The sequence below is a fragment of the Vigna radiata genome, chromosome 2 (genome assembly GCF_000741045.1).
Source record: "Vigna radiata var. radiata cultivar VC1973A chromosome 2, Vradiata_ver6, whole genome shotgun sequence".
Lineage (NCBI taxonomy): Eukaryota > Viridiplantae > Streptophyta > Magnoliopsida > Fabales > Fabaceae > Vigna > Vigna radiata.
The window spans coordinates 2917739-2944224 of record NC_028352.1 but is presented as its reverse complement, the minus strand read 5'-3'; the positions used below and the strand labels follow the sequence as shown (position 1 = coordinate 2944224).

Below are 26486 nucleotides of genomic sequence, written 5' to 3'. Positions count from 1 at the left end.
AAATATCTATTGGAGAGCAATGATTAATTCTTTTATTCCATTTTTCTTTAAATTCGGAACCATAAATGACCAAAAATCTACACAGTCCCTACAATTATCAATAGTACAATGCCTATCTTTCTATACCTACAATTATCAACAGTACAATTATCATGAGTACAATGCCTATTTTTCTACCCTTTTACATTTTTTATTTTAATTAAAAAACTTTAAAAAATACAAAAATCAAACAGTATCAAAAATTTTAACCATAGACTATTTTTAATACATCAAAATTATATTTATCCCTAAATTTTAAATTTTATGTATAATGTGTAGAGCTACTGAAATCCTTATGAAAAAAAATCCATTAAATTTTGAGCTTGCTCTTAATTGCTAATTTTTCTATCAAGTTTACAGATGCAGAATAATAGGTGAGTTGGTTACTTGCTTATATTATTTCCGAGCGAGTTCTTGCTGAACCAATGATTTCTGGTCTAATTTTATTTTCCTATATCCACCACACAAAAATTGACAAAAAGTATCACTTACAATTACATCGTCCTTTAAAACTAATATATCGAGATTATTTTAAATATAAACCCTTAAAAAGGTATAATAACAACTAACACGAATATCAAAACTGTGTCCATTCATTGGCAACTTCTTTACATTAATTTTTTAGAAAGATAATTGTATTTATATTAATAAATTATAACATAATTTCATTTAAACTATGCTTAAAAGTATCTTTTATTTTCACTGTAACTTTACAGTTTAAAAATAAATTAAAATAATTCACAAATTTGAAAATATAAAATAATTCAAAAACATTTTTCCAACAGAAAAAGACGACTTTTATAATTGACATGGACCAAAACAAGTCTTTACTGAAAAAGGGCTCAAGAATTACTTACAAATTCATTTCAGATACTGGTAAATTAGTAAATTATTTCCAATATTATGCATATTAAAACATCGTATAAGACAATTTAAAATTAAAACACATAAATACAAGAATATTAAGTGTATGTGCAAGTATAATTATTATTACACATGGCCACCCTGCCTAGCTCAAGCGAAGTTACTCCCCTAATTGGGAATATTTATTCCCTCAATGGATAAATAAAGAGAAGAGGACGTTTGATGAAAACCTTAAAAGGATTCCACCGCATACAATGCTGCAGATAGTAATCACTGACTACTTACATCAAATAAAAGAATCAATACAGGTCCAAAGCTACATAACTATTCCTTATTAATGCGATTTTAGAGCATATTATTCCTCATCATCCAGTAAGGAGAACGAGAAAGGGTGGAACTTGTAACCATCGCCCTCGTAAAACTTGTTTTGAAACTCCACCCAGTGAAGTCGTAACGCATGCAAGAACGCACTAAGTGTTTCCATGACAAGTAACACTCCGACTGTAGCGAAGATGAAAACAATGAGACCCACTATCAGGATTATCACATTATTGTACCTGTGACATCATGCAAAGAAATTACCAGTCATTCTCCGGACAAATCATTGCTAAATTTAACGCTATTCTAGAAAATAAACCATGAGCAACAAGAACCAGGCAAATTTAAGAAAGCGTTCAATAAGCCTATTGCATAACATTTCTAATTATCCTTTACTATTAAAAGCATAAAATTCCAAAATCAAACAGTTGCATTTTAACCGTAAGTTACCAAGTTTCCACTTGTACAGGTCATGCTGAATAATTTCAATTGGTTTTGCGTTCACAACTGTTACCCTCCACTATCGACATCACGAGTCACAAAAAAGAAGACGTAACATATTTATAATTTTAACATACCCCCATGCCATTAGCAGAACCTTCTCGTAGAATACACTTGATAATTCTGAATGAGCAAGACTGGATACAAAAAAATAAAACATCAGTCAATGCATAATTGCAATTTAATATATGCATGAAACAAAGGTAATATACTGCATGATGTGAGGTTCTAAACTTGCTTCTCTAGTGGCACTCCAACATCTATTAGAATAGTATAATTGCGACATATATACATACCTAAGGGCCCATAGACGGAGGTAAGAAGCCGTATTAGACACTGCTCCAAGCACAAATTCAATGGTATGTATAAGTTGATGCACAAAGACTTCACTGAACTCAAATTCCTCATGACCATGGGAATCGTGGTTTGACTCCGCTTGCAAGCTCTCGTCTGTGCTTTCAAGTGGTGTATAGGATTCAGCCCCGTGCCTCTGAAGTAGCATATATATTACAAGTTAGAACTACAACAGATATAATAGTTCCATGTAAACAAGGAGGAACCTTTAAGTACTAAAAAAAGCATACAGCTTCATGTTGCTTCTTTAAGATAAAAGGTTTTGGCAACAGCATCCAGGGGACAGAGATAAATGCCAGAAGCAAAAGCACAAGCTGGTAAAAAATAAAACAAAGAACGTAAGTACTATACATATAGAAGTACAGTCTCAAGATTTACAAAGATGCCCGAGGGAGTGTTGGAAGTTAACCAACCTGCAAATTCTTCTGACCAACAAAGAGTTGGTTCTCACCCAAATCATCAGTCGGGCTAAGGAACATGTAGATCAAAATATGGTACAAATCAGCTTGAGAACCAGTACACCACTTCACAATAATAAGAAGGGCTAGATAGCCAAATAGACTGTTGAGAAATATCATCTGGGGAATGAACTGGAACCTGAGAGTGAAACATTGAAGTAAAAGAATATTACATTAATATTAATGAGTGAGAAAGTGTACTGATAGAATCAGTGAATTGATTGCAGAAGCAAAAAACTGCAAAGTAACTGTTTTCTACCCCCCACCCAACTTGTATTCTCTAGAATAAGATTTCCCATAACAAATATTGGTGATTAACTTACCACACATTCACCCTGTTTCTAAAGAATATGGCATTGCAATAGCTCATCACAATTCCAAGGTTCATTTGAGCAACTCCAAGAAGAATTGACATTTTCATTTTCAATGAGTTCAGAAATGGTAGTTCACTTCGTGTTCCATGCCATACAGGATCAACTCCGAAAGGATAAGTTTCACGCACTTTTATCAAGCCCACTGTTGTAGCGTCCCTGCATCAGAAAGATCGCATTAAAAAAACAGAGATGGTGGCTTAATTTTTAGAAGCATAAAGCACAATATTACAATGTTACCAGTCAAAAGGTTTGATTTACCTGCAAGAGAGGTCACGACAATCATAAGCAGAGGGGGCAAAGAGTGGAAATGGAACAGAAAAGAACTCGTTATAGATAAAGCCAGTGTAGATTGAGAACAGCGCCATCAGCAAAATAACATAACGACCTCCAAAAGTCATCTCCGTGATGTCATCAAGCTTCTGTTTTTAACACCAAGATTCCGTGTTAAAAGACTGATTGAAAACATGAAAATACAAGAGGAACAAAAAGACACGCCAAGCACAAATTAATGGAAAATTTAGGAGTAGTTTGATTTGGTAAATTACTTTTTATTTTTACATTTTAATTATAAAAGCATCACTTTTTTATTACTTCAAAGATTTGTATAGGGAACAGTGAAAACAATTTCATTTCTGCAGAAAACAGCAGAAATTGTTTTCATTCTTTCCTCTACAAACATTTGAAAATAGGAAATAAAGCATAAGTAAAGTGGTATTTTTGAAACAGAATATTTTCTCAGACTAAAAGGTCACTTAATGTCAATCAGAAATGGATTTCACCAATTTTTCTTTAAAATGCTACCTATTATTTGGTTAATAGCAATAAATGAAATGATAATAAAAAAAGCTAGTTAGCTTGTTGGGAACGTCCTTTGCAACAATTCAAAGGGACCAAAAGCTGATACCTAAATCCAACTTCATCATATAGGGAGAGGTGGACTGCCTCCAGCTCAAAATAGAACTATAATCTTTTAGAGAAACATAATCAGTGACCTGAATTATTTCAAGTACCCTTGGCACTCTCAAAAAAAAATCAATGCTCCAATAAGTTCGCGGAAGGAAAGCAGTTACTGGAACTCCTAAAACAATTAAGGTCTATGAAGGAACAGTTTTACACAGATACCTAAACCTATAGGCTACGGCAGATCTTCGTTAATACATAAGAACTCTAACCAAGATAAAACGTCAGCATTAGCCACCAGCTATGAACCCGAAAACGCTCTTAAAGTCTTAATATGGCAAGGTAATGGTTTTGGACTTATATCAAATATTAACAGGAGTACAACACGTCCAGTTCAATACCGAGAAGTATAGTTCAATTTTTCTTTTTTTAACATTTGAAACATTCAAATATGGCACCAATACTTTGAATACAACTAAAATTACCGAAGGATCTAGTTTTCCTCAGAGTATTGCATCATTATCATATCAAATATCCAAGTTTCACAGATTCCCAGGAAGGCAATGCATAGATATTTTCTACTAAGGTGGAGAAGCTACTTAATTTCTCCTATTAAAATATAAAGTCTGACCTTTTTTACTTTTCTTAAAGGAAGATTTTTCAAGCTAAACGAAAGGGTTACCTGACTAGATAGTTTCTTCTCCCTGATTATGAAATATAGAGCTGCAAGTAGTAAACATATTCCATGTCCCCAATCGCCAAACATAACAGCAAAAAGAAACGGAAAGGTAACTACAGTATACACAGTCGGATTTGCCTCCTGATACTTAGCAACCCTGAAATATTAGTATAAAGTTCATAGTGTGAGATTAATATCAATACATCGTAGTTCATTGCAATAAAATGCTGGACAAATACATAGTGGAGCCAGGATACACCTTCAACCATATCTAAACGAGACGTAAAATTGATAGTTATATTTAATACATGAAATCAATATTTCAATGTAAACAAACTCATTTATAAGTCAGATTTTTAAGGGTGGACCATAGTACTGAACCATATAAATTGGAGATGCTATACTTGTAATAATAATAAAACATACATACATACATACATATATACATATACACATATATAAATAAAAATAAGATTCAACATTGGTAGAGCTAGTGTAAGGGTCCACTTCTTAAAAGAGAACAACAAATATTTCATAGACGGGAAACATGACTCATCTAATCATATTGGTGACGACCTGCAATTATAAACAGTATTATTTTGGCATGTATAAACACATGACCATGAACATAATATGAATGATGCTGTCAAAAGAATTATTGACGAAATCTGCTGGTCATTAAAACCAACCTTAATTGGCAAAATACATGGTCATCAAAACCAGCTAAAGTCAGCAAAGTCTATGCGATTGTAATTGTAATTTTGTATTGTAACTGTTATTCTCTTTTATTCGGATACCCAGCTGTAGAATACATATATATGGCAGTTTAGCTAATTTATAGGGTAGAATATCAGTCTGTATAAAACAACATTATATATATATATATATATATATATATATATATATATATATGAGAATTCTCCAGCAGGAGAACACAATTTTGCCTACACATTTCTGAAGTTTAACAAAGGCACATATTATCAATAACTAAACTCCACACTACAAAGGGATAAGAAAAAAGAAATGGGCGGGGGGAGAAAACAGTATGGTCCTCACCCATATGAATCAATGATTCCTTGAAAAGAAGAAGTAAATTTATTTGTGCGGAAAAAGGTAGGCGGCAACTCCCTGGTATGCAGAACTTGGAAAATGGCATTGACTTGAGAATTAGAGTCCAATGCTGCCCGCTGTAATGCATCCTGGATCTGAAAATTCAAGGTAACAAGTCTCAAAATCAATATCACAAAAAACTACAAAGGAATTAACTTTGGTTAGGTAAAATGAAAACTCAATACAAAATAAAGGATCACAATAACGACAAATACCTGCTTATTTGCAAAGACAGGACTCCACCCCTCAGCCACAAGACATTTTTTCGTCACATCAAGGCTCAGCATGTTCAGGGTATGATGAATAGATTTCTCCTTCCTCACCTTCATGAATGCATTGTCAAGAGAAATTAAACAGTAATGTCAACAAAAAAATCAAAAAAGTAAATTGAATACTTGGGAATTAAAATTTATAACCAATCAAATAAAAAGACTGATAAAGTAAAGTAGGTGATAGGCATATAAATTTAATTCATCACATGAATAATACAGAACATTGTTAATTTTTATTTTTGACATACCAGAACATCCCATTGCTCAAATTGAGCCCCAATAGTATTTAGCAAGTGATCCCGGTGATGTAGTCCAGCATCTATAGTGGTCTTCAATTCCAAAAGTCTTCCAGAAACCTGTAGGTGATTTTTTTGAACAGTTAGGGGAGAAAGCCATAAATTATAATGCATTGAGCAAACATATAAAGGATGAAGGATCTTCAAAATAAGACAAAAATTAAAAGCAACTTGGCTAGATATATGTTGTTGACACATGGAAAGGAACGATTAGGCCTAGGCCTAGCAACACTAATGATTTATTCTATCATTCCATAAATTCTTTCTCCAGCAAGAATTATTTATCGACCACGGATGCAACTACAAAGGAAGAATATCTAAGTTCATCAATTAATTACTGACTGCTGACTAATCCGCGTTTTCAAATAACATGGCTTGTGTAACATCAGAATCAGTAATAGTACACCATATCTCCCACACCCACAATTAAAATGTAAAGAGAGGCTTGTCAGTACTCCACCTAGGAATTTACCATCCAATTGTTTCTGGCAATCAATTCACATGTACTACATTAAACAGTGTGGCAGCCAAAAACTTGGGCTGACACACGGGAAGTTCAGAAGATTTTACTGATGGAAATTGAGAACCAATACCAACCTCTGTGATCATTTGTGCTTGTTTTCCAAGTTCCTCAGCAAAAGGGTAACGATTAGCACCAAAGGCTTCACATATTTTGAGAATCTTGGCTTTTGCTTTTTCTCCAGCATAGAAGATCACAAAAACATTTTTCTCAGTCTGCAGGTGAACATCCATAAGTCACCATAGAATAGAATATTAAACATATTAAACAATAAGCACACACACATATGACAACAGAGAGAAACTTAATTAAGCAAACAATGAAGAATCTTAATTATTATAGGTTCACTAGCAATCATAGATCTATAGGCAACAGCAGATACATGTATTAATTAAAAGCATAATACAAAATAGAAGGTAGCCAGTCTTATTATTAAAAAACAGAAGACTATAGAGCTTACCACTCAATAATCGCTTCTGTTTTCTAAATTTTCTAATCACAACAAGCCAACATGCAGAAACAATATTGAGTACTAAACGAAATATAATTAGAAAACCCTAGATACATTACAAATAAAGAGGCTAATCTTATATTCACATTTTAAATGAAAAGTCATCATTCAGAGAGGAATCTGTCAATACATCTCTGACGGCATGGCAAGCTGCAATATGCACATCAAATTATATCATTGACATGAACCAATAGCCAACAAACTACCTTTATCTAATAGGGTTTATGTAACTATTCACAATAGTAAACATTACATTTACAGACTCAAAAAATGAGCCTACGAAAGCATCTATACTAAAATGCATCAGCACAGAATTTCTGTATGATCTTTCCATCAGCTAGAAAGAAAGCAAAATAGCCTGCTGCATAATCCAACTATTTATTTTATTTCAAACATTCTTTGTAAGAAAATGGAGGGTGGGATTCACCTTTTCTCCAGAAACAGGGTCTGTGACAGGATCCTCAACAGTAGCCTGCCTTAAAAATACATTTCCTCTAGTAGCACGAAATAAAATTCTCTCAAATACCATGGACTTTTCCCTGGGAACAAGACCTGCTAAAAACCCCAACTTAACTTGCTTTGACGAATCACCTAACAATTCCTTCACAACACAACAAACAGCAACAACCAATTCGTTAAAAGCTTAGTATCAATAGTATAAAAGAAAATTAGAAATGAGATGTAAGAAGTCTACTTGGTCCTGTAATAAAGGTGTTTCCATAGAATCATCCCCCAGATGACGGGATTCAAATTCTCTCTGCTGCTCTATGGCACGGCTTTGAGCTGAGTGGAAAAACTCACCAGCCTGGAAAAAGACAATAACTAGTTAGTGATTGGTCTGCAGTATAGGTTTTATACACTGGAGTACATAAGATGGAAAAAAAAACAGTATATTCAACTTACACTGTTGTACCTATAACCCTCACGTTGGGTACATAAAAGAATAATAATAAAATAACATTTCATTGAAACACTCCCCCTCAAACTGGAACTTGTAGATCATATGCACCAAGTTTGGAAAATATAAATTAAATCTTAGGGCTACAAGTTGTTTATTAGAGCTGACAAACTCAATAATAAAATATTGAACAACTTCTCTCAAACAAAATGATAATCAATCGCTCTATGTTTAACTCTCTCGTGGAACACCAAATTAGAGGCAATATGAAGAGTTCGTGTAATTGTCACAATACAATTTCATCTACTCATTTTCACACAATTTCAACTCTTGAAGGAGTTGTTTAATCCACACAAGTTCACATGTAACCAGGGATATAGATCTATACTTGGCTTCTGCACTAGATCAGGCAATAACACTTTATTTCATACATAAGACACTTAATACCATATTAGAAGTTAAGTAAATCAAACCCAACTTAAACACAAAAGCTAGCTCTCGGGGGGAGGATTACCCTAGTCTGATAATTAGTGTTTTGATCATATTCCTAGCCAATGTGAGACGTTCTAACCCAAATATTTTCTATTTTCACTTTTTCCAATATTATTAAGGAAAAGACATTAGTTACCCTTTTTTAGTTATTTTCATATTCCTTTCTGGATATTCCTCAATGTGTGGACTATTCATGGAATGTGAGAAGCAGATGAATAATCATATGCTTCTAGAAGAAATCAAAGAATTTCTTAAGAATCTTGCAAAGCCACTTGTTCTTTTTTATTTGACAGATCATCAGAACTTCATCTGGGTTCGAATCCTATTGATAGGTAGAAAAACAAAAGAAACATCTTGCTTTTTCCAGACGATCGAAAAAGAAAGAAATAGTGAACTTATTCAAGATAATTATGTATCTACAAAATAAAGTCTCAATTCATCCTATTTCGTCCTATCGAGGATCTGATATGATTCCAAAGTGTGAACTGGACAATTCCAATAAGATTTCATTCTTGAACAAAAATCCGATAGATCTTATCGAGGATGTGATATGGTTCCAAAGGGTGAACTGGACAGTTCCAATAAGATTTCATTCTTGAACAAAAATCATAGTATTCTTTATAGGCACAGTACCTTCTGTAAAACGAGCTTATACTCCACAAGCTCATTGTATGACCGTTGCAACTTCTCACCATTTGCGTTCATCTCAACTAACTCTGACTCAATTTCTGTAAGTTTTACCTATTGCAAGACAGGCCAGATGTCAAATTATAAACTATAGAAGAAATAAAAAGGAAATGGAAACAAACTCTGTCCACAAGTATGCTCATGTACCTCAAGGTCATCAATGTTCACATCAACTGGTGTTGTGGAATATTTTGGTGAAACACCTGCCTTCAACATTTGCTCCTTGAAGAAACGCAGTCTCCGAGCCATCTCTCCACATCTTTTTATCTTCACAACGACCAAATATAAATTCCCCAACAAATTTAAAAACATAATATCAATACTTTTGTTGGTAAAACAATAAATTGATTGAAAAAAAGAGAAGAAAATACAATGAGTTTGCAGGAAACAAATCCCCTTAAATGTAAGGGCAGGATCACAAAACCAACGAGAAAAAGAAAACATCAATGGAGAAAAGCTGCCCATTTCATCAGCAAAGCTGTAGAAGAAAACTACTTAAAAAGATCATATGGTTTACACCAAATAGATACCAAACAGTCTTTACCGAAATCAGTTATTGGGTCAACCACACAATCAATATATATAGCAAAGCTACATTCCAAAATTAAGTCATGTGAGAGAAACAATAACTCCAATGGAGAAGCTTAATCCACTATGAAAAAACGCTACTCTCCTCATTCTTCGCTACCTAAGCCATTCTTGCCCTATGGAAAATTTTGGCATTGTAAATTAAAATGATATGATACAAGTTGTGCAAATGTAAAGACAAAATTTGTATGATTTTCAAATCATATCCCAAAAACAAAAGCTGACAAAGAAAGTCACAACATTTCCGCATCAATTGATGGCTTGGGTTTTTCAGCTGAGTACCGTTCCCTTCTAGAAGATTTTGTGCAACAGAAATACTGAGTTACAGACAAGACAAGTAATAATCATCATCAAAAACAAATCGTTGCAAGACATCTCCACAAAACTTTATAACAAGAAGACAAGGTACAGGTTCCAGAAATAAAGAACTGACTGACAAATAGCATAAAACCAACGTACCTGAGTTGCATATGTTCGCTGAAAAGGACTCTTATCTGAATTGAGCTGGAAACAACACAAACATTAAGCTTAGAAAGGTCTCTCAAAGCAGCACACCATGCTTCATATCATAAAAACAAGGAAACAACGTGCTTAATTAATTGCTAGGATAATCGTTTGTCCCCAATCTAGTCCAAACAGCCCTTTGTAACTTAATTAAAACACCTATACAAACTAAAATTATGAAAAAACAAGAAAAATCGTATCACGCTGCTAGATTACTACAATAACATCGTCCTAGGTGCTTCAGCATTCCAATATAAAAAGCCCGTTATCGAACTGTACTTTCCCCATCCACTCACCCAAGATTCAAGAATCACCGGGATTAAGTTCAAATAACTAATAAATTTCGAGAAAAAAACATCAAGTTAAGTTTAATCACCACTCAGAAATCGGTCAATTAAGTACGACAGTAAACCTGCACTCCTCAGCGAACATAAAACAAAATCTAAGTCTCTTTTCGGATCAATAAGCAGATAAATCATGCGATGAGAGAGAGAAACCGATTCGGAGAAGACGGAAACCTAATTACGAGTTCGCGACGAAAAATTGAAAGGCGAGGGAAGTGAGAAAGGGTTTATCGGAGAAGAGAAGAGTACTAACATCTTTGAACTGAAGAAGGCCAAGGTCGCCGAGGTAGGAGACAGTGCGGTGAGCGGATTCGATTGGGATGATGAGCTGAACCAGTTGCATCGGCTCCGAACGGAACAGATCCATCGGAGGACAACATCCTCTGCGCGCTACCTCTCCCATTCTCACTCTCTCTCTCTCTCTCTCTCTGCTGCGAAATCAAAGACAGATGATCGAGGCAATGATCGATCTCAGTCTCAACTACGGCTTCAGAGAGACTTTCTCCGTCTCTTTCCCCCCTCTCTTTCTCTCTCTCTATAATCCCCTTATCGAATCACTACCTTCCAATCTCTTCAAGATCCTTCCTTGCTCAATTTTTTTTTTTTTTACTTTCACCTGGCACTAAATTTAACTATTATATCTTTTAAGTTTTACAGGTTTTTTCAATTAATAATTGTGATTATTATTATTATTATTATTATTATTATTATTATTATTATTATTATTATTATTATTATTATTATTATTATTATTGTTGAAGAAGAAGAAGAAGAAAATAAATTATCGTTGCTTGATTAATTAATTGTTAATGTTATTGATTTTATGGTGGTTTACATTTTACTTTTATCGATTATCTTACTTTTTTTTATATATTTTGTGTAGGCGTCTGAATCCAATATATAAAAATAAATATAAAATCATATTTAAGAAAAATTTAAAAAGAGAACAAGTAAAAAAGATGAAGAGAAATAATTAATCGTTTAAATTGTATGTCATATAAATAGCTGAAAAATTGAAAATAAAATAAAACTAAGGGCATAACATTTTAATCACGTATAAAAACGTAAAATAAAAATAAAAGAGTATTTTCTTAAATTTATAGGTGATTTTGTTGATGAATCATTTGATAACATTCTACTTATCGTTTAATAAAGTCGTATTAAATATAATATAAAATGAGAAATATTTTCTTTACATATTTCTTTATTAATCTTCAATAAAATAACAAATTGAATAACATGTTTATTTTCTGAAACATGTTAGAATTTTATCACATTATGTAAATTTGATCCAATTTAAGATATTTAGATATTTTTTAGTGTTTTAAACTTATCTTCTACAGAATAATTTATTCCATAAAAGTCTCTTTAAACTTTTAAAATAAAATGTGACGTGCATTAACTCCGGTGGGCAAGGGTGCTGCGCTGGCTGGTGATCGTTTAAAATTAAGAATGTGTAAAAACTATCTACTTCAATTTTTATTAATCAAAGAGAAAGCTTTTTCCTTTTAGTTAAGTACATAATTTTATAATGGATAATTTATACCAATATTGATGGTATATTTAATTTTTCTTGTCAGTAACAGTTGTACAAATTCTTGAATCTCGCTTTATTTTAAAATTAAATTTTAAATTTAATTCAATTTTACAAAATTAAATAAATTTCAAATAATAAACTAAATATTAATTGATTAGACGACAGTCCAACAACTCTTAGAACAAAAAATTTAATAACTAGAAATTTTTGAACTATAATACATGTAAAAAGTGAATTTACTTTTTGTTACTTTATAAGTATCCATTAGTCATCATAATATTATTTTTTTCTTACTTATGATAAGCATATTTCCTAGAAGTTGAATTTCTAGTGGTAAAATATGAACAGTTGATTATGAAAATAAATACTTCAAACATCACATTATAACACCGAGTTTTATTAATGTTATTTTTCGATAACAGAAAATGGCCCAATAATATGAATTGAGGACATGACAAGATTTTTCAGTAGGTGTCACGGACGAAGAAACTACCCACGTCAACCATGAGTTATTATGAAACAGTGACAGTTTGCAATCATTGGACATTGCATATATTGATTTGTTTCATCTCCAGTATGAATATATATCGTATACAATTATTTTCTTATAATATACAAACTGTTATGAATGCAATACTTTTTTTTTTCATAATAATTATTAGAAAATTATACATTTACATTATATTTTTTAAAAGACAGACCATATGATTTATAAAAACATTAAAACAAATTTAATGCGAAAAAAAAATAGCCTTAATTTGGTATGATATTGTAGCTTCCTTTTTAATTCACTAAAACTTCGAACTTTTGAATTTCACTATACTATTCAAATAAAAGGAACAAATTTTCAACTTCTACAAAATGGCCTTTTTAGAGTATATGCATAGTAAGCACAACAAAATTTTACACTTAACAATATATATTAAAATGTGTGATAAAAATATTTACTACTTAAAACATCCGTTTACTATAAAGCTTTCTTTATTAAACTTACTTGTTCTTCAAATCCCATTAGCTCAATAAATGAATATTTATTGTTCTTACCATTTTACTTATTTGTTTCTTTTATGTCTATATACTTTAAAAAGCAGTCCACACAATTTTTAATTTCCAATTATCGTTCATTTTTTAACCTATAATTTGGAATCAATATTCAACTTTTATTACTCGTACCAAAATTACTAGTTTCTCAAAATTAAATCACTTATTAAATTATTAAATAAATTAAAACATACTAACAGTCACAAAAATGCATTATCCAACTTAAATAACCAACTGAATTACCATATTAACAGAATGTAAAGGGATAGCAATGAACTAAAGTCATAAAATTATAACTGGGGAAAAAAATTGCCTAAAAATATGACCAAGAACACACTAAACTCCGGCTACTTTATATCAGAAACTAAACTCTTCTACTAAAGAAAATCCATGTCAACAAATTGATTTTGTTAAGATGTAGATGTTCAATTATGACATAACATGTCTGATTAGCATCGTTAACTAGGGTAAAGGAAAAATAAATAAAAAGAAAAAAAATAACTCTAAAGAGGCCTATAAATGCACTGTATAAACCAATATAAAAAATATATGTACTAAACATGAGCACAAGATACATAGTGTTAATAAGGCTTTTGGACACAATCTAAAACTAAAGGAGAAATAGCAGCATACACGGCTAGAGCCTGCTTCCGGTTAAGATCTTTTTAGGCTGTCACCATGCATGCTAACAAATCCTTCGGTAGCCAGGGTAGCTATTGCATTTCTTAGCTGCATTAACAAAAATTAGCCAATTAGTTAGGTTATCCTTTGAAATGGGACATTCGTAAAATAAGGTTAAAAGTTTCCTTTTATAAAGGGGAAATTACAGACTTACATCATTGAGATGAACTTCGCTAACACCAGTCTCCTGTTTCTTCAATTCTTCCAATAACTACATTATCATTTTAATTGTATTAATTAAAGTCATAGGAAACTAAATACTCTATATAGTGCATATTTCATATAGAACAATTAACCATACCTCTAATAACCGCATAGAAGGTCCCCCAATCTGCATCTTCTCCATGATTAAGTTGCGTGTTGCTTGTAGCAAACTTTCTCTTCTTATCCTCTCACTTGCCGACACTCCGGTAGTAATAAGATCCATATCAATGGTTCCTATAAAGGGAAAACACGGCATGAAAATTAAACACATTTTCAATTAATTTTTTTCCTGGTGAAATTTAACTAGGCTTGATCGGAAACCTACCAGTAGAGTGATCCGTTGCAGACTGCTGCATTGCAACTTCCAAAAGCCTGAAAGCCTCCGTTACATCATTCTTTTCGACCTGTTTGTATCAGGTTATTGAATAATTGTGGTACTATTCAATATATGTACATTATTCGAAGATTGAGTGTTACTAACCCATTCCGAAAAGCGAATACGAGCCAATGCTTCACTTAGACGAATCACACTCTCAATCTGCCTCGGGGTTGCTGTTATCACCTGTTTAAATAAATTGGTAAGGTTGAGCAAACATGTCAGAGATACATTATAAAATAAAAACAGAAACCTTCACAATTCCAACATGGCAAATTAATTCATTCACATTACAGATATCAATACCAAAATACACAATATCGGTGCCCGATCATGCACGTCATTCTTCGCTGAGAAATTTACTCTAGTAGTTACATTAAAATTGGTGTACTTGTTGGTTAAATTGATTGGTTAGAGCTATTGAGTAAAATTTTAACGAACAAAATTTAGCTCCGTGCAAGAAGCAAATACTACAAAGAGTGAAATGATTTTTGAAGTGAAAACATTACCTTTTTGTTACTCCCAGGAAAATTTCCTCTTTTCCTTATTTCCACGTAACCTCTAGTCAACTCTTCAGCAGCTTCATCAGAAAGCTGAGGGTGTATGTACTTTCGGGCATAGCTAACATAATCTGTTAACGTAGAAAGATCCAACACATCCTGCTCCATATTCTGCATAAAAGACACAGAACAATGTAGGTCATAACGCTTAAATTTGAATCTTAACCTTGAATAAATTAATTGCAAGTTTTCTAGACCTCGGGATTGTCAAAGTGTAGGGACACAATATGTTTGGCAAGGCGTCTGTCAGTCTGTTCATCAGCCTTGTCAAGGATCAAGTAGATTAAATCAAACCTGCATGATAGTTCAGTGAGACTTTATTTTAACCCCTACTTCTCACACCATAGTTTGTTGAAGAGAAATAATTCATTTTCATGTTTAGTATTTCTTTTAATAAACAAATGAATAAAAAATATTAGAAGCTCCCACTGTACAACATAGATAATAAGCCTAGATGGGAGCTCGCATAAATGTGCTGCCAGACCCATAATCTAATAATCTAGTTATCACAGCTTATGGGCAAAGCCTACCTGGACAGAAGTGTGGGCGGAAGGTGTATGTTGTCGATGACAGACAAGCGAGGATTATATCTTGAACCACTTGGATTTGCACAAGCCAACACCGAAGTCCTAGCATTGAGGGAAGCAATTATACCTGCCTTTGCTATCGAAACAGTTTGTTGTTCCATCACCTAGATTAAACAGAGACAAGTGCATTAGTCACTAAACAGTACGGCTGAGAAATTTTGACTAAGACAAATTTTGAAGGAAAAAATATGTATATGGCTGCAGAATACAGCATTGGCAAAAATAGGCAGACGAAGAATGTAATCAACCTCATGTAACATGCTCCTTGCATTTTCAGACATTTTGTCAAATTCATCAATACAACAGATACCTCGGTCACTCAAAACAAGGGCACCACTCTCAAGAACCTGAACCGTAAGCAGAAAGATTAGGTTCCACAGTGTTAAACGTGTAAAAGGCAGTAAAATATCCCATTCATGGTCCATACAGTTTCTCCTGTTTCAGGGTCCTTAGCTACATATGCTGTCAATCCAACTGCAGAGCTTCCCCTTCCGCTGGTGTAAATGCCACGTGGAGATAGTTTGTGTATGTATTGCAGTAGCTGGGACTTGCTAGTCCCAGGATCACCAACAAGGAGAATATTTATATCACCACGGAAGCTGGCACCAGAAGCCAATTTCAATGCATTGCCACCAAAAAGCTGCAGCCAACTATATATTAGCACCCTCAGAAAATTGGTAAGCAATCAAAGAATGCATAATTAAAAGATGCCTAACCTGACAAAGAAGACCTTTCTTCACATCGTCTAGCTCCCAGATGTTTGGTGCCAATGACTTTGTCAGTATTTCATATATATCTGGCTGTTTTGAGATCTCCTTCAATCGAGCAACCTGCAACTCAGACAAGCATACAATTAGCAAGTTATAAAGCAAGCACTGGATTTCATGGTAAATATATACAAGCCGTACTTTGTCTTCTTCAAAGACAACTTCCTCTTCATTTCTGCCAGGGCCACTATCAATATCCATTGCGTCCTCTACCTGCATCCTAGACTTATCGGTCTTCTTTATGTGAAGACAATCAATATATGTCTACAACATCAGACAAAATAAAAATGTCAGTCACACAGCATAATCAGTGTAAAAGTGTTAATAATATTTGGCGCATACCTTGAACAATGACTTAACAGTCCTCTGAGTTGGCCCAACCCTAACACTCATAGCCCTATAGATGCCAGTCACCTGATGAAAATATAGAACATTTGATGGCATGATTAGACAATCTTATGCACATATGGATATCACAAGTACATTAGTACATCACTAAGGTCTCACCTCAACTCTGTCACCTGGCTTTCCAGTATCCACCAGCTTATCGTGTAGCAGCAAGCTAACTGTGTGAGGTGTTCCTCCTTCAGGTATCTGGTCAGGTGTCTCCTGGAGCCTCACAATTTGCTTATCAGTAAACCTGGTTGTAGAAGAAAAAATACATGTGAACTGCAGTTTTATGGTTACTTAGCAGAATTGAAATCTAAGCTCATAGTTATAAAAAAAAATAAACATTTGTAAAACAGGGTCAGACTGCGACAGTACCCCTCTATTCCCGTCACCAAATTCTACCCAGTACCGATTCCATTTCAATTAAATTATATTTTAATGCACCGTAAACCTCTTGAAAAGAAAGTATGGTTCTTAACCTATAATTCAACACAGTTAACCTTTGTCACAAATTAACTGATTATAGGCTGAGACTTGAAAGACAGTAGACTACACAGAAAGTTAAATTTCATTTAAATTTAAAGCGGGCTGATTATGTTTATTAACATAGAAATATTTGATCATCTTTACAACAATAATATTAATTAGTCTGCCAGTTTTAAAAGGTGTTTAGAAGTAGGTGAATTTACAGGTGAATAACAACCGATTCAGAAGCTTAAGTTTTGCAGCCAGTTGTTCAGGTATCTTTTACTTTGCCAGAAAAGCATTAGTTATCCCAGATTGTACAAAAAGCAAATAAAGGAACCGAATCAACGAAGTAGAAAAGAAACAAAAGATGTCTTCGTTCAGAATTTTGCTCCATAAAAATCATAACACGTTTCAACGAGTTTTTCTTTATAAAGGAAAGATTCTCCATTTTGAATTGTTAGGTTACAAACCTCCCTTATACATATAAAGGAAAGATTTGCATTACCTGCATCGGTTGTGAACAAGTGACATGGAGTTCCTGGATTGACATTCTTCCCTCAGACATCTAGTGGGCTCCGTTATTCGTCCTACAAAATCGCAATAGTCAGCAAAACATTACTGGGGTAAAGTGACAGTAAGTGGTCACTCACTAAAGGAATAAGCAGAAACATCCCATTAAAATTACCTCTCTCCACAGGAATTGGGTCACAGGAAAATCCACACACAAGACATCTAAATATGGCTTCTCTAATTTCAGGTATAATTGAACTACACCTTATAATCATTCCTTTCAATGACACCATCCTCTCAATATCTACAAAAAAAAATGCCATGGTATAGTTATATCAACCCAGCTGCCAACAATAAGATAGATAATTTCGAATTATGAAATGAAAGTTCACCAGAAGGGTTCAAATTTCTCATTGAGGTTGAGTGTTTGAGATTGAAAATCCGAGTTTGAATGTGCTTCTCAAACATGGGCTTCAATCGGCTAACCATACTCATCAAAACCAAGTCAAAGATAGCAAGCACCTCAAGAGGGTATCTAACCATCTTGGTGTACAAATCAGGGTCATGATCAAACACGTCACGCGCATTAACGTCGAGAGAATCTCCTTCAACTTCAATAACCTGTCTGATCAATTTCTCATACTTCCCTTCGGTGTGCAAGTTCAACCCGTCATCCTCACCCTGCGACGAAGACGCTTCCCTAAAGTCCCTCAAAAACCTGTGAATCGCGTTGTTCACATCTTCCACGCGTATGTTAGTGCCCCACACCGTGGTGGGCAAGGAGTCGTCCATGTCGTAGCCATCGCCGCCGTCAGACGAGGCCGCCGCGTCATCTGTTGTGGAGGTAGGTGTAATGGGAATGCGCCCACCTCCGCCGGCGCCATGGCGGGAGCGCGGCGAGGTTGGGGTGGCTTCGGAGGAGGCGAATCGAGATCGACGCTCCGAAGGAGTGGCGAATGCGGAGGGAGTGGAGGAGCGGCGGCGGCGGCGCCTACTTCCCGGAGACGAGAAGGTGTTGCCGATGGGGCTGGAAAGGGAGTCGTCGGGGGAAGTAGGACCTATCAGAAAAGAGGTTTGAAAAAATTAACAAATCAGAAAATTCGGAAAATGAAAACCGCAAGAAGAGCAGAGAGAAGAGCTGCACGAACCGTTGTTGGCATTCGGAGAAGAATCGGAAGCCATGGATTTGGTTGTCTCGGAGAAAATCAGATACAGAAGCAAGAGTGAGTGATACAGAAAGCGCGGCAACTGGTGAGTAGGGATCAATAACGGGAAGATATGGCGGGGAATGATTTGTAGATTCCCGCCAAAACCTGTGGGCTTGAATCCGGGCCTTTGGGTTTCGTGTACGCTATTGCTTTCTGCACCCCTTACAATTACATCTCACCCGTAAGGTAATGTTTATTTGAATGGTTGGAGTTCAGAGAGTAATTTTGTATATAAATAAATAAATATATATATATATATATATATTTTCTTATTTTAATTTGTTCTGAAATTTTATTTTAATTTATTTTAATGAATTTTGTTTATTGGGTGTTCTTCTTTAGGGTTTTTATATTTTACATATTAAAAATATTATTGTACTTTGATAGAAGTTCTTTTTATATTTTCTTCTTTGGGTCTCTTCACTTCCTAAAGGGTCGTCACAGTTGGAGGAGATATACACAATCAATGTCTATACGTGAATCTCGTTCTTTTTTTTTTAAATTTAATTTTCACTTATAATTTTTACGTTTATGAGTTCCAATGTTCAAACGGTGTTGTTTTCAATTATTCTATTATTTTACACGAGAAACACAAATTTGTCTTAAGAAGTTAAAATTAAAAAATAGTTTTATCAGCATGAAATAAAAACAAAAAATTATAAACGCTGTATTTAAAACACGCAGATTTATTTAAATATAAAATTGGAAACATAAATTTCTCTTAAAAATGATTTTATAAACATGAATTAAAATGAAGAAATAAAATTGTGACATCCCAAATATCATATTCACATATAATATAATAGGATTCAGCTATTACAATATGTGAAAGCAGTTAAGAGATAAAGATGATAATATTTAAATATTTATATAGTCATCCGAAATTTAGTGGAAATTAAAACGAAATAAGACTTGAGTACAAGTTCCCCAAAGTTCTCCAAAATACATAATAAACTAAAAATCGAAGGATGCCTAGAGAGTGTTTCCAAAAATTAACAAACTATTGAAATAAGAACTAATAAACGTCCTAAGTACTAGGGGCTAGATCTTCCTCAGTCTCCCACGCCTGCTCCAAGGGTACCTCATCATCTACTGCTCACATCCAAAGGATTGGATGATCATCGCAAGGGGGAAGGCAAACACATGCAACACATACAATGCAAGGGTAAGCTAGGTCTCAAATAAACATACAATTTAATCAAATTTAATCTAATAATTCTGATAACCTTCACCCCCACATAAACTTGTGAATCCTCGGAAACATGGACATTAATTTCATAAAACACATCAAAATAATCATCCTATCATATAAAGACCTCTAGACTTGTCCGGACTAAGAATGTATATAGAGTTGGGGCGGGTTGTGCACTTGTGGTGGCCTCTACTGCTTTGCAAAGCCATTGCCGAGGGGTTTCACCCGACCACACACAAGGCTGGTCCGTTACCGCGGAATAGACCTTCAGTGACAGCGCCTACCCTAGGACCTCCCACTACTCTCACCACACGCGTCAATCCTCTCTAAGTGAGAATGAAAGATCGTTAGAGTGTTAGGGATAACCCCCCACAGTGGAAGCCTCTTACATACATTCAATACACTAATTGATCTCACCGAGAGATCTTAATTTCGTATTCCATTCGACCACTTTAAATCATATGATATTCCTCTTGAATCAATAATGTACCTCATAAACCACTTTGATTCATCAAACGTAAAATTTCATAGTCATTCAAGTGCATTCTTACTATATTGTCTCATACCAAACCCATACACCATCATACAACATCAACCATGTCATAAAAACAACTCATACATTACATACTTTCACAAAACCAACACTTATTAACACAAATTTCTTTAGGACTTTTAATTATCAATACTTAAGTAATTCAAACAGCCTTGAGACCCTCACCAATGGCTCCGGAAGGGTCAAAAACCCCCAGAGCGACCTAAAGAACGTCCAAAACGGACGTCCGAAACCCCACAAACTATCAAAAACAAACACGACCGCAGAAAATGGCGCCCCAACGCCCTTCAGGGGCACCCGGGCGTGAATTCTGCAGATTTTTCTGCAGAATTTTCAAACTCACACCCTTAAGTTTCATTTTAGGCCTTTGGTGGATTTCTAGCACTCCTAACTTGATCTATATGATGAATCTAACTTGCCTAATCAACTTTAACACTTCCTAAACCAATTCTCTAGTGATTTCACATCAATCTACATTCAAATTACTCAATTTCATCAACACATGTGCCCAATTCTAATTCTACCAGTTAAGCAATGTTTTTACCACTTTTAAAACTTCTAACAAGTCATAATTGACTTAATCAAACTGTCCCCACTGCCCACTTATACCCTAGACCTCAATTACTCAAAAACACCCTCCCACTTCCTCTAAACTCACTCAAAACACTAGTTTTCCTCAACCTAAGGACTCAACTCCACTTTTACCATTTAGAACCTCATTTTAACCAATTTTATAGTTCTAACAAGTTATAATTAACTTGCCTAAGCTACCTCAACAGTCCAAAAACGTGACAGACCTCATTTGCTCAAAATCACTACCTCACTTCCTCTAAATGACCTAAAATTGACCCTAAGACACTTGATTTTTCTTCCTAACAATACCACAACAGATTTTTCACACCAAAATAGTTCCAACATAAATAATTCATCATTCAAAATCATTCCAAACAGTTCATAGCCATCAATCACCAAATTCACATAACACACCCACTTCCATACATGCATTTCAAGTCAATAGAACCAATTTCATGTCTTCAACAACATACCACTTCAAAATTATCATGCATTCACATCATACAACTAAAATGAAAAGTAGAACTAGCTCCCCTTACCTCTAGTGTGGACAGCCACGCTCAATTAGGAACTCTAAACCACTTGCTTGAAACTCCAAAGTATGAGAATCACCTATGAATCACCAATTGATGATGGAAAATGAATTTTAGAACCAAATAAAAGCTAGATTGTGGAAGAAAATGAAATGGGTTGCTTGTAGCAAAAAATTGCATGTTTACAATCCTAGGGAAAAATGGAGAAAGGGGTTTTCTTACCCGTTGGATGAAACGAAGATTCAATCGGTGGAAATGCTCCTCTTGAAGCCCTAAAGGCTTGGGTTGCTTCAATTCAAGAAACAAATGGTGAAAATTTGAGTTTGGATGGATGGAAAGTGGAGCAATGAAGAAGAAAAAAAGAAGAGTTGTGTTTTATGAGGAAGTGTTGTGAAAGAACATGAGAGTGTCAAGCTTTTACAAAAGTTTATTTTTGTTCATTTAACCTTGGCCCAAAGACTAGCTGCCACGTGTACTCGACAAAAAAAATATTTTTTCAAGGCATTACAAAAATTATATTTAAAACTAATTTCTTATTTGAATTTAAAATTTTGTTTAAAACACAAATTCTTTATTTTAATTTATTGCATTCGGAAACAGTATTTATATATTAACTTTTAAAATTTAAATATGTTAATGTTCCTTTAAGTGTCTAAATCCTAATTAATCATTCGATTATAAAATAAGTTGCTACACTAAAAATAAAAAATAAAAGTATTCGGATAAAAGAAAAAAGAAACAAAATTGAAAATGAGAATTTCATATATTTTTCTCTCGACGAAAAAGTTAAGTGTCGCTTGATAACAGAGACGTACCAATCACAGATTGCATTGAAAGAATGAGAAGAAACTTCCACGAATGGCTCAATCTCAACTTCCAAAAGCTTGAACGAATCAAACAGGTTTGAATGAAAACCATTTCTGACTAATGTTCACTTTCAAATTTTGCGGTTCCTATAGAAACAGATTTTTCAGCACAAAACCAACCAATTCAAAATCAGAACAAAACTCCAACTCCAAACATAAAATCAACAAAAAATACGCAGAAGCATAAGAATTTTTTTCATTTTCCATTGGTAAATACATTGAGAATCAGTGCGAGGTATGCACAAAAGAGAAAGACATCAATCATTACATGTCCTAGAGATATATCCACCTGATATTAAAATACAAATGATAATCAGGGATTCTAAAAGTTAAATTAAGCAGCCTAACATATTCAAGAGAGCACCAAATCAATAATCCATAACCCTAATTAGGAGTCAGTAACGTGCTTAAGGCCCAAACCGTGCTTGCCACGGACACACCCAGGCCTCACAAACAGATAAGGAGATTTTTTGGAGCTGTGCATTTTCGAAAATGCCCTTTTCCCCAATTTCCTCATCCTCTGTCTCCCGAACTTGTTGCTCACCGTCCACGGAACAAGCTCATCATCCAAACCATAGCCATCATCATCACCATCATCATTCTCATCCTCATCATCATCAGCATCACGATGAGGAAAGTAACGTTGGTGATGATCGTAGTGCCGAACATCTAAACCCGATTCGACTTGCGATTCGCCATCAACGTCGTGATCGTGTAAACTCTCACGAAGAAGAAGATGACGAATTTCTTCAATTGGAGCACGGTTGGGACAGGAATCGGAAGAATCGGAAGAATCGAACTCGTCGAATTCCTCTTCGGCGTCGACGACATCGACGAGCTCCCACTGCAAGAGAGAATCGTCGTTGACCTTCAAAAACTGAACCTCTTCGAGAAGAAGAAAGTGCATCTCTGAGGATTGGTTTTCCATGGTTACCCTAATTGATTCTTTCTTCTTCTTCTTGCTCTTTCTTCTCTTTCTGTTTTTTTCTCTCTTCTTAGTTGCGTTGGTGTGTGGTGTGAGTAAATATAATAATAAATAAAGTATTTATAAAATACGTTGCTTGCAATGCACGGATACGTGTCGTTAAGGGACAACGTTACAACAGCTTTTATTACGTGCTTAAGCCAATACCAATCGAACACGTGGGATTCGTACGTGTGGGTTCTTGCTAGTTACGTCTTCTTACCCACTCCTTTTTTTTTTCTCAATTAATAAAGTAGTGATATTTTGTGGTACGACGAAAAATTAATTCAACTCGTTGAAATCCTCTTGGAATTTCTAAATACAAATTTAAAATTATAATAATACGATTAGATAAATTTTTTTGTCGTGATAAAAATATATCTAAATGAAGTGAAATATTAAATGAGATTAAGTTAGAACTAATATAAAAAAATGATTTGTTCGTAAAAAAAACAAAGATGCTTTACAAACTCAAATTTTATAAATAAAACAGTGCTTCATTAATATTCCTTTTATTATGCGAGTTTAATGAGAGGTGTCGATTTTACTGAATATAACAATTGTATATTACTGATATAAGTAATTTTATTCTATAAATATAACTTTTAAGATCATTATATAAAGTATTGATATTTTAAATAAATTTAATTATAACATATATTCAAATAAAATAGGTTTTAATAGATTATTTAAAGATAAAATACTTTAATTATAGAATGAAAGTTTGATACTAATATCTTTATATTGATTTTAATTTTCATTACTCTCGTATTGAATTAAATTTAAGTCTTATATCTTATATTTTATATAGATTAATCTTTAATTAAAATTTAGATTAACAAAATAACATTTACACAATCTCACGTTAGAAAAACTAGGCAAGGGATTTTTCCGGTGATACAAAAAAAGTTGGCGATCACGTTTTATTTTATATAATACATGTATATGCATAAAATTTTATAAAAATTTTAAAATATTTTTTATTATATTAATATAGTAACAAAATATTAATCAACATATTTAAACTGAAAATTCAATATTTTTTAAAACCAACATGTTATTAAGTTTGCGTGTTAAAGATAAACTTTCATTAATTTACAATAAACATTATTCATGCATATTAATCATAAATTGTTAAAAAATCGTATTAATTATAATGTTTTTTTACTTCCTAACACAATAGCCAATGTCTGTTTACAAAATATATATTTTCAATCATAATTCATTGAACTAATCTTACTTTTTCAAGAAAAAAATAAAAAATAAACTAACTAACTAAGACTGATAAGAGAACAAAAACCACATGGTGGTTGTCACTATGTCTTAAATGTTGTTCATTTTTAATATTTGTAATTTAACTTTCTACATTTATAGAAACTAATAAACAATATTTAATTTGAAATCATTTTTAAACGAGTAAATATGAAGATTTTAATGAAGTTTTATCAAGATAGTTATTTATCGTATTTAGAATAACAACAATGCATGATGAAAAATATCATTCAAAAGAAACGAAAATGATGCTGAAATATTTTACTATGTGCAACTATAATTTTCTCAGTAATACACACTTTAAGAGAGAAATAAAATATATATCTAACAAATAAAAATATGATTAATTTCATAATAAAAAACAATAATAATTTTTTATTTAAGAGTGAGAAAAATAGTAATAATAATTAAATAATATTATCTAATTTGAAATTACAAATAATGATCTTAAATATTTCGAATTACCTTGAATTGCTATGATGGTCTTTCGTTTGTGATTGAAGTCCTTGTTTCTGTAATGGTTTTTAGAAAAATGGTTGTTGAATTAGTTTTTTAAAGAGAGAGTTGAAGGAAGAAGATGAGAGTATGGTTCAAAATGGTGGTTGAGTGGTGTAAAAATGGAGTTACGTGTTGTGGTCGCCACTCACAGATGCTTCTTATAGTCATGTATAAATTTGGTATGGAACAACGTACAAAATAAAATTGTTGAAAAAATAAAAAATTAAATGCATCTTTAAAACGAAAAATAAACAGTTTTTTTGTGTAAGGAAATGTGATGTCTTATCATAATTATAATTTTATAATAATAATAATATTATTATTATTATTATTATTATTATTATTATTATTATTCGTAATACGTGAATATGGGTGAGATACGTGATATTAATCTGTTTCGTACAAGAGTTTGCTGGTTTAATTTTATACTGTAAATAATAAAAATAATGTAATTTACAAAATAATCATTATAAGTGTCAGTAATTTGACTTCTATTGTCAATAATAATTTTATTAAAAAGGATCTTTCTAATTTAGCTTTATAATAGGAAAATAAAGGAAAGAAACTGTTTTACTTATTATTATTTATTGGTTGAGTATTAAAATTTTTATATTTTTTTTCTTTAATTAGATTATGATTTTTATTTTTCTTTATTTTATTCATTTGTCTTCGTTATATAATAAAAATATAAAATTGTATGATTAATGTAAAATGATATTATAAATAATATAAAATAATAAGTGATTTTTATTATTTTTCATATTATCATGGTTTTTAAAGACTTTCACATCTTCACCTATAATAATTAATAAATATCCTCCAGTTTTGTTGTCATGTTTATTAATGACTTCTATATCATTATTTATAGTCATAATAAAATTGGTTTTGTTATGTTATCATGTTTATTAATAATTTCTATATCATTAATAAAATTAGTATTGGCAAGAAAACAATAAAATTTATTTATTATTTCATATTAATTACAATATCATTATTA

At 33.0% G+C, this 26486-nt stretch overlaps 3 protein-coding genes and 1 long non-coding RNA gene across 4 annotated transcripts; all 4 read right to left on the bottom strand.

Annotated features, from left to right (window-relative positions):
- Positions 1–947: 947 nt before the first annotated feature.
- Positions 948–11279, bottom strand: LOC106756189 (V-type proton ATPase subunit a3). Its single transcript, XM_014638495.2, has 18 exons — positions 10963–11279; positions 10321–10365; positions 9421–9540; positions 9220–9327; positions 7891–8001; positions 7624–7797; positions 6763–6900; positions 6118–6225; positions 5813–5920; positions 5544–5692; positions 4491–4644; positions 3167–3327; positions 2858–3064; positions 2490–2673; positions 2307–2390; positions 2019–2212; positions 1800–1859; positions 948–1460 (listed from the first exon to the last, which is right to left on the bottom strand). The coding sequence occupies exons 1-18, from the start codon at positions 11110–11112 to the stop codon at positions 1259–1261; spliced, it is 2457 nt and encodes an 818-aa protein (XP_014493981.1). The 5' UTR covers positions 11113–11279; the 3' UTR covers positions 948–1258.
- A 2537-nt stretch (positions 11280–13816) lies between these two features.
- LOC106756632 (DNA replication licensing factor MCM4) lies at positions 13817–19099 on the bottom strand. Its single transcript, XM_014639133.2, has 18 exons — positions 18979–19099; positions 18223–18888; positions 18006–18134; positions 17826–17907; positions 16970–17102; positions 16805–16876; positions 16604–16726; positions 16412–16525; positions 16123–16335; positions 15944–16042; positions 15639–15799; positions 15306–15402; positions 15058–15219; positions 14654–14734; positions 14498–14576; positions 14270–14406; positions 14123–14179; positions 13817–14016 (listed from the first exon to the last, which is right to left on the bottom strand). Exons 1-18 carry the CDS (start codon positions 19010–19012, stop codon positions 13942–13944), a joined length of 2514 nt encoding a protein of 837 aa, XP_014494619.1. The 5' UTR covers positions 19013–19099; the 3' UTR covers positions 13817–13941.
- An 818-nt stretch (positions 19100–19917) lies between these two features.
- Positions 19918–22423, bottom strand: LOC106755260. The gene is made up of 3 exons (XR_001375387.2): positions 22112–22423; positions 21896–21968; positions 19918–20130 (listed from the first exon to the last, which is right to left on the bottom strand). It is a non-coding gene; the product is annotated as an uncharacterized LOC106755260 (long non-coding RNA).
- A 504-nt stretch (positions 22424–22927) lies between these two features.
- On the bottom strand, positions 22928–23771 carry LOC106755251. The gene has a single exon (XM_014637367.2). The coding sequence runs from the start codon at positions 23681–23683 to the stop codon at positions 23144–23146; it is 540 nt and encodes a 179-aa protein (XP_014492853.1). The 5' UTR covers positions 23684–23771; the 3' UTR covers positions 22928–23143.
- Between the last annotated feature and the right edge of the window lie 2715 nt (positions 23772–26486).